This window comes from Paralichthys olivaceus, chromosome 6 (assembly GCF_024713975.1).
Source record: "Paralichthys olivaceus isolate ysfri-2021 chromosome 6, ASM2471397v2, whole genome shotgun sequence".
NCBI lineage: Eukaryota > Metazoa > Chordata > Actinopteri > Pleuronectiformes > Paralichthyidae > Paralichthys > Paralichthys olivaceus.
In genome coordinates this window covers 26,034,074-26,043,363 of record NC_091098.1, presented here as the reverse complement: position 1 = coordinate 26,043,363, position 9,290 = coordinate 26,034,074, and the positions used below count along the sequence as shown (strand labels likewise).

The 9,290-nt window shown below is 44.5% G+C and overlaps 1 protein-coding gene across 1 annotated transcript in view; it reads left to right on the top strand.

Annotated features, from left to right (window-relative positions):
- The first annotated feature begins 251 nt into the window (after positions 1-251).
- kcnd1 (potassium voltage-gated channel, Shal-related subfamily, member 1) overlaps positions 252-9,290 on the top strand; it is a 41,597-nt gene continuing 32,558 nt past the window's right edge. The window contains exons 1-3 of the mRNA XM_069527170.1: positions 252-518; positions 6,085-7,237; positions 7,936-8,181. Of these exons, the coding sequence (XP_069383271.1) occupies positions 7,082-7,237; positions 7,936-8,181 (402 nt within the window). The 5' untranslated portion in view covers positions 252-518; positions 6,085-7,081. The remainder of the gene's footprint in view (positions 519-6,084; positions 7,238-7,935; positions 8,182-9,290) is intronic.

Here is a 9,290-nt window from a genome sequence, read left to right as displayed (position 1 = left end):
GTGTGTGTGTGTGTGTGTGTGTGTGTGTGTGTGTGTGTGTGTGTGTGTGGGTGTGTGTGTGTGTGTGTGTGTGTGTGTGTGTGTGTGTGTGGAGAGAAAAGAGGGAGCGATGAGAAGAAAAGAGCAAGAGAAGTGACAACGAACAGGGAGAGATAAAGGGAAGGGAGAGTTGAGGGGAGGGTCGAGCAAGCAAATGGGAGGAGGTGGAGCCAGAGAGAGGGAGAGAGCGAGAGAGAGGGAGAGAGCGAGAGAAAGAGAGAGAGAGCATGTGTGTGTGAGAGAGGAAGAGAGAAAGTGAGAGAGAGAGGAGGGATGACAGGAGATGTTGGTTGTTGCCGCGGCAGCAGAGCAGGACAGATCTGATACAGTAAAACAACACTCCTCCTCCTCCTCCTCTTCCTCCTCCTCCACCTTCTTCTTCTTCTTTTTATCATCACTGCTTCCTCCTCCTGCGTCCGTCCTGTTCCACCTGGAAAAACCTACCTCTGCCTTCCTCCTCATCCTCATCCTCAGCTGTGGTAAGTAGGATGAAAACTGCTCCAGATTCACCGCCACGGCTGAGAATAGAAAAAGAAGGAGAGAAGAAGAAGTGAGGTGGAGGACAGGAGCAGGACGGAGGGGTGGATGGAGGGAGGAAGAGGAGGAGAAGAGTTTTAGAGAGGAGAAAATAGAATCAGAGAAGACAACTTGAGGAAAAGAAAGAGGAGAAAAGGAAAGAAAGAAGTAGCACAACAGGACATTGAGAATAGAAAAGAAAAGAAAAGAAGAGGAGAGAAAAGAAAAGAAAAGAAAAGGAGAGAACAGAAAAGAGGAGAGGAGAGAACAGAAAAGAGGAGAGTAGAGAAAAGAATAGAAAAGAAAAAAGAAGAGGAGAGGTTGAGTTTGTTTGGTTTAAACAGTTGAAATGTTTCAAGCCAGAAAAATTAAGAAAAGGTAGAAGTGAAAAAGAAAAAATAGGTGTGTGTGTGTGTGTGTGTGTGTGTGTGTGTGTGTGTGTGTGTGTGTGCATGCACGTGTTTGTGTGTGTTGAGGTTGACGTAATCCAGCAGTATGAATTAGTGATGATGTTCTCTGTGTTTCCTATTAACAGTGGTTAGCATTCACACACACACACACACACACACACACACACACACACTCATTTACTTCTCATGTGAAAGTTGAATTCTCTTCAGGATGATGAAACTTTCGGTGTCAGGTGTTTTCCTGTTGTTTGTGACGTTCCTCGGGTTCTAACTGACGACGTGCATCTTTAAAAACTTCAGTTTCTCACTCGAGTTTTTAATGAAACAAGCCGAAGGTGGAAACTGTTTCCAGAAGATCTGACGCTGTTGTTAGAAATGAATGAGACAGAAGCTGAACAGGATTTAAAATGAGACAGAATCACTTGAACTTAAGTGATAAAAAATCATTTAATATTAAAATGAAAACTTTTGAACATCGACTCTGTTTATTAATTTCGACTGTGACTGATTCTCGGTGTTGTGGAGAAACTAAATCTACATTTTAAGATCAAAACGTTTCCATTAATATTTGTCGTAAATTAGATTTTCTAAGAAATTATAATTTTCTTTAATAATCGATATCTTGACAAATTAAACGTGAAACTGTTTCGTTGTTGAAGTGAACGAAATGTTCTCTGTCGAACTGTTGAGTTAAAAAAACGAGGAGATCGATTATTGGAATCGTTGCCAGCAGCTGGGTCGGGGGCCGCGGGTCCCTCGGGAGCTGGTTCCTGTGCAGGTCTGTGGAGGTTAAATAATCAGACTCTCGGAGGGAAGAGGTCGACACCTCGACGTGTTTCCTGTGACTGTTTCACAGTAAAAGTCCCCGTGAGGTTCATCAGGCCGACGCGTTTTAATGTGAAGCAGCAGACGAGGAGACGTCGTGTTTCATCTTATTAATCGGAGTTAAACTTTCTAATGAAATCGAAATGAAACCAAGAGTTTTCTCAGTGACACTAACAAACTGTGTTTTCACATCATGTTCAGATATTATTGTTTATTCAGGACACATGTTTGAGTGTGAGTCCGGTGTCTGTGTGAAACCAGGATCTTTGGTTCTGATGCTGTTTGATGGAAATCAAAACATTTTACTGATATTGATCGGAAAAAAACAAGACTGAAGATATTTCTGTTTCCTGGACGTCGTTAAAGGACAGATGTTATATATTTTATATATTTTATATAATGATAACAAGTGAATCTGATCCGTGGAAACTGGACGTTGTGTGAATGTAGATGAAGCAGATTTGTTCCGGACAAGATTTTTATCATTCGTGTGCGTTTTGTTGATGAGTGTTTTGTAATCTGAGAAACCAACAAGCTGAATGTTGTGACACAAAAATAAAAAGTGTGTGTGTGTGTGTTTGTGCTGCAGTGAAGTGCTGTTCACTGATGGTCGTCTAATGGTTTCATACAAACACTCAGACTGAACGCCCATGATGCTGCTGTGGTGTGTGTGTGTGTGTGTGTGTGTGTGTGTGTGTGTGTGTGTGTGTGTGTGTGTGTGTGTGTGTGTGTGTGTTGAATCAGGGCTGCATTCAGAACAAAACGTTTATTCTTTTATTTTTGATCTAATTATTTGTATCATCATTAATCTAAACACTGGTTTGATACACACGTGTTGTAATAACCGCAGCTGAGGTCGCTCTTGACTTTCTCATCGTTCTTAATGTTCTCGTCGTTCTCGTCGTTCTCTGACATGAGTTTAAATACGTGTTTAATGAAATACACTTTAGTTGATGTGAACAACTTTGAGGACTTAAGTCTCCATCGTGTCGCTGCCACTTTAATATGACAGCGTTTATACAAACGCGTGGCTGCTGATTGGCCGGTTGCGATTAATGACGACCACAGAATGGAACCTGATCAGCTGCTGATGTGACAAATGTTTCTGTGAGTGTGAAATCAAAGTCTCAGCTGCGTCCGATCCGATCGATACGAGGACGACACGTCTCCGATCGACGAGGCAGAAAACATGATTGTGATGATGTTGATAACGAGGAAGCAGAGATTTCCGATCACCGATCAATAAGAAGGTGAACACGCCCAGCGTCTTTAGAGGCGTGTCCATCTGCACGGATTGTAAATAAAGAAGAGCAACACGTCTCCTCCTCCTCCCTCTACCCAGGAATCCCCCTAAAATATTTTATTCTGCTCAGCGGTGAAGGTGGAGTGGAACCATGGTAACGAGGTCCCCGTCGACCAATCACAGAGTCAGAGACATGAACGCGTGAACAAACGTCTGTGTGATAACAACAACCTGAAATTACAGAAACCGTCTTTGACAAACTTTTATTTAACGTCAACTCTCGAGACCATGTATGACCTGTACTGCAGCCGGCCACCAGGGGGTGATCAAGATGCTTTAGCTTCAATGTTTGGGAGCTGTCACGTCGTCCATCTCTCTGTACAGTGACACACACACACACACACACTCACACACAAACACACACACACACACACACTATCATTGGACTTTGTCTTTCACACGCAGCAGAGATTGTTCGGCTCAGAATCATCAACAGGGAAATAATTGTTCTTCAAGTCTGAACTTGATTTGTTCTCCACCTCAGTGTTTGTACTTGGACATTCGCTTCTCCTGAGGACACGATGCCCCTGATCCTTGTGAGGACGTCCTCCAGCCGCCGGGCAGGAAATCCACTGACTCAGGTTCAACTCTGTCTCTCGCGGTAATAACCATAAAATCAGCAGCCGTCCCATTACCAGAAGCTTCAGACGCTGCTGGTTGGGAGCGAAACGCTGATCAGCATCAAAACTGTCTGTTCAGAAACCCATGATGTCAGCAGGGATTCCCACGGAGAGGACGGACAGACAGGCTGATGGGAAGTGGACACACAGGGACGCCACCGGCTAAAAGGCTGCTGCTTTTATTACGACGTCTAAAATCTCCTGATGCCAAACAGTCTCAGTGTTGGACAGAACAAACCCTGAATACCGAGTCGTTATTTATTATTTAAAGACTCTGCTGCGGTTTTCACTGAAGAACTGTTGCAGCTGGGTTCTGTTCCCAAACTCCTCTAACAATAGATATGATACTGACGCAGTCACAGGGTGGGGGGGGGGGGGGGGGGGGGGGGCGTTTATTAGCTGCTCACCAGGTGAAAAACAGACGAAACTTTTCACCAGAATTCATGAAAAAAACAGGAAAATATAAAAGTTTAACTTCCGTTTTAGCTGAAAAATCTGTTTTTGTCTCTGTAACCGACCCACGATGACGTCACCCGTTGGTTTGTGAGACTCAAGTGTGACATTTTGTTCAGCGCCCATTGGACGGTCCTAGCTGTCAATCACTCTGTGGTATCCACCCCCCCACTACATCTGGAGAGTTCTGGTCTGTTTGACTCTAAATGATCTGAATTAACTAAATGAACATCAGCTGTTTGAAGACGACTTGAAACTTGAGACTGAGACAAAAACTCCTGAGGACAAAGTTTACTGACCTCTATAGAAACTACCAGTGGAGTCGCCCCCTGCTGGTCGTTACACAGAATACGTGTTTCAGGTTCTTAGACATAGGAGTCACTTTCCAGCTAAATGGGTCGACGTTCATTTTTTTCATTAACCAATCAAGACTGCCCCCCCCCCCCATGATTAGGAATCATTTATTCAATATATATATCAAACAATATATTTGCATCATGTCTGACTCACATCAGTCGATTTACTGTCTCACCTTCTCCTCACAAAGTGTAAATCCTCCATCCGATGATTTTAATAAACATCGGAACACATGACAAGTTCATTCTGATGACTCAGCTGCCGTTACACAGACAGACTCTCAGAGAACTGCAGAAATAAAATGAAACATTGCAGCTTGATTGAACTGTACAGTGTGTGTGTGTGTGTGTGTGTGTGTGTGTGTGAGTGTGTGTGTGTGTGTGTGTGTGTGTGTGTGTGTGTGTGTGTGTGTGTGTGTGTGCGTGTGTGTGTGTGTGTGTGCGTGTGTGTGTGTGTGTGTGTGCGTGTGTGTTTCTGCTGCATCGTAACGTGAAAGCTTTTCCTGCTGAAATAATGAAAAACACGCTGCAGAATGAGACTGTGTGTTGTTGTATGTGTTCACGTGTGTGTTCATACATGCGTGTGTGTGCGTGTGTTGTGGTGGATTGTATGTGCTTAGTGGTAACTGAGGCAGAGCAGCTGAACTAAACCAGTCAGGCTGAAAGTTTCATTCATAATTCATTAACACACCCACTGGAGATTTTACTGATGCAGGACAGGTAGAGGAGTGTGTGTGTGTGTGTGTGTGTGTGTGTGTGTGTGTGTGTGTGTGTGTGTGTGTGTGTGTGTGCGTGTGTGCGCACTCTTTCGATGATTTGACTTGTGTTTGTGCAGAGGACATTTCTACTTTAGTTTGGTTTGAAAAAATACGAGAATAACAATTAGGGCCTTTACACATCAACGAGAACAAACGGCACAAAGAAACAAATAATTCAGACGATTCACGTTCAGCATCACGTGATTTACGCTCCAGGATCTTTTACTAGTTTACGAAACTTTAACCAGGAAATCTGAGCACAAGCGAGAAAGCACCTGAGTGCAAGCGGGGTGTATTTGAATGAAGTTGATGCAACAAAGTTCGGACACTAAACGTCTCGTTCCAACAAATCAATGCCTCAAAAGTCAAAATGTTAAAATGTGTTCCAACATCTCTCTCACACACACACACACACACACACAGACTCACACACACACACACACACACACACACACACACACACACACACACACACTCATATTGTAAATGTCTCACTCTCTCCTCTCCTGTCTTCTCATATTTCCTCACATTTACTTTCATTTTATTCCTCCTCTTCTTCTCCTCTCTTTGTCCCACTCTCCCTTCTCCCCTTTATTATTTACTTTCTGTTTTCCTCCCTTTCCTCATCCCTCCTTCCTCCAGGGATTATTTCTCCTCTTCCTCCGGTTATCGTTCTTCTTTTTCTCCACTCTTCCTCTGTCCACATTTTCCTACTGTTTATTCTGTGTCATACCTCCCTCTCTCTCATCCCACTGGTTTGTCTCTCACTCTCCGTCTCTTTTCTGTTTGTGTGTTTTCTGACAGGGCGGCCATACATGGACACGGAGTAAAGACCTGACGCCGCCTCCTCGCTCTTCAAAACAAACCTGGTGTCTCTCCACCGCCGCCGCCGCCGCCGCTAATGCCCCGCTGCCGTGAGCAAGAGCGAGAGAGAGACAGTAAAACATGGGGAGAGAGATAAAGGAAAATTAGAGGAGAAAAAACAGCAAGCAAAAGCAGAAAGAGAAAGAGAGGAAGAGTGAGGCTGCAGATCCATAATCGCCACAGCAGAGAAACACTTAGAGGGAGGGAGGCAACGCAGGCGATTCTGTCTATCTTGCAACTTTAAGGGACCATCATCACAATTTAATAAGAATTTGAAAGGCTGCGGCGCTGCAACAAATCTGTCTTCAGAGGGCGAGCGAGCTCGAGTCAAACACAGAGAGGAGGAGAGCGAGAGAGGAAGTGCGAGGCGGAGGCCCAACACAAACGTCTCCTCCCAGGATTTATTTCCTCAGCTGCAATAAAGAAAACTTTCAGTTTATTTTACCGAATTTTTCCCGTTTCGAGGTTTTTATGTTTGTTTTGAGTTTTTTTTTTTATTTAGAGGAAAACGCTTCTTAAAAAGTTTCTTCTTCGTATATTTAACGAAGTGATATTTCAGTTTCAGTCTGTTTCCTCTTTGAGTTTTTCAGGAAACAACAGGAAACCTCCGAACAGAAAGACGCCCCAGACTCGCCAAAATAAGAGACAGGCCACAAACCTGTCAGATGCGTTGGCCTTCCCGCTGCTTCACGGCGTTCTTTTCATGGCTTGACACCTAACTGTCGTCCGACCCCTCCCTCTGCCCCTCCTCCCCCCTTCTTGCCCAACACCCTCAACATGTCAGACCACCTCCTCTCTCGCCGACCCGACCGCTTGAGGGCATCAGGGCAGGAGAAGAAGTGAGGGAAGATTTAGTCAAGGCACTTACAGACAATTTTGTTAGCCCCGCCCCTCCGCCGAGGACGCAACTCTAACAGGTGGAACGCTCTGATGCAAGATGGCAGCCGGCGTGGCGACGTGGCTGCCTTTTGCCCGGGCGGCAGCAGTGGGCTGGCTGCCGCTAGCCAAGAAGACGATGCCCAAACCGCCAGTGGACAAGTCGTCCAGGTCAGATGAGATCCTGTACGTCAACGTCAGCGGGGTCAGGTTTCAGGTGGGTGTGGCCATCTTCTGAGCATGCTCACCAATATTTAGTTTGGTCCATGTCCCATCTGCTAACATGGAGGAGGCAGGGTTTATGATTAAAACTGCAGCCTGCCACCAGGGGGGCAATTAAGATGCTCCGGCTTCACTTTTAGAATCCATCAAGTCGTCCATCTTTATTTACAGTCGACGGCTCTTTCAGATGCATCATCTCTTCTTCTGCGGCGCTGTAACAGCATCTGACTGGAGAATCAGCGCCACCTACTGTTAATCTCACATTTAATATCTCGGTGACAAAACGTTTGGTGGCTGTTTGTCAGCAGCTGCTTGAAATTCAGTTAAAACAAAAATCACACAATAACATTTAAAGAAGAGGCCGTTAGCGTCATGACGCTTCACTGCTCCCGTCTCCACATCTCAGTATCTTTCTAATGGAACGTTTGGAATCAGGTTCTGATCATTGGAATAAATAATTAGAAATTTAAATAATCATTGGTTGAAAACTTCTTGGTTTGTTTCAGACCTTCAGACTTTTCATTCTGGTCTGAACCTAAATATCAGGTGTGAAAATGTCCTTTAGTTGAGTTTGTTTTTTTTTTCTTCCGTCTGTGATGTTGCTGTTTGCTCGTTAATTTAAATTCAGCTCCGACTCTGAACTCGTCGCTGTTGAGTGAAAAACGTCTCCTCTGTTTCTCGTCTGTTTCTCAGACATGGAAGAACACTCTGGATCGTTATCCTGACACGCTGCTGGGCTCCTCGGAGAAAGAGTTTTTCTACAATGAAGACACGCAAGAGTACTTCTTCGACAGGGACCCTGAAATGTTCCGACACATCCTGAACTTTTACCGCACTGGGAAGCTCCACTACCCGAGACACGAGTGCATCCAGGCCTTCGACGAGGAGCTGGCCTTCTACGGCATCGTGCCGGAGATCATCGGAGACTGCTGCATGGAGGTAACCCTGCACTTAGAGATGACACTGATGGACAGTGAAGGTGATTGAACGTCACTGACGATGTTTAAATGGTTGAGCTTTTAGTGACCTTGAAGAATCGTTTGTCCTAAAGTGAGCATCACAACATGTCTGTCATTGACTGACCTGCTCAGTCTGCCTGCAACGCACTTTTATTCAGCTTCTCGTTAAAATACGGGTTTAGTTGTGTTTGGCTCATTCTGACCAACAATCATTAAACCTCATATAAGTGAATATATAATAAGAATAAAAAATGCAGCAGCAGTCGTGTCTGTGCCGATGAGTCGTCAGGAACAGTTAACGTGTGATTTCTTGGTGCTGAACATATTTTACAGTCGACCCTGACGATGTGTAGATTTCACTCTGAAATATCGGAGCTGGATTTTCCGATCTCAACCCTCCAGTTAACAACAGAACTGACTCACGTGTGTCTGTAGATTTGAAGGCTCAGGAAATAAAGCAGGTCGTCCACTGAGCAGGAGGTCGATGATTCAATTTCCTCCAGCCGCATGACCAAGTGTCTGTGGTCCGGACACTGAATCTTAAACTCTTGCTCCTCCAACATTTCTGCAACATATTCTTGTTGTTTGGAAGATGAGAAACTTTCTTTCTCTCTTAAGATTTAAGATCTTAAATCGTCTCTCTGAGGAGCCACAGTTTGTCCAGGGGACTCCTTGTCCTGCTGTTTTTGTCCTCGATGGTTTAATTAGACTGTTTCTGTTTCTGTGAGTTGAACAAAGTGATCGTCTCCGTTTATGACTCCAGTTAAACAGTTTGTGGAACTTGGAAATTGGAGGTAGATTTAGATGCACATTGATGAGATGGTAAATTAAACTAGAGCGACAATCAAACATCAGCAACAAGACAGAGGAAGTGGTCTTTCGTGAACGCTGCTGGTCAGCTTCTGTCTGGACCAACAGAATCTTGAGAAATAATGCAGACGTCCACGTTTTCTTCCTGATTGGTTCTTATCCCCACATGCACCAGTTCTTTAGATATTTCTTTTGTGTATATGCTTCAGAATAAAAGCCCCCCATGCTTAATTTCTGCAGGACCTTTATTGTGAAGCAGCTGTGGATGTTGCTGGAGCA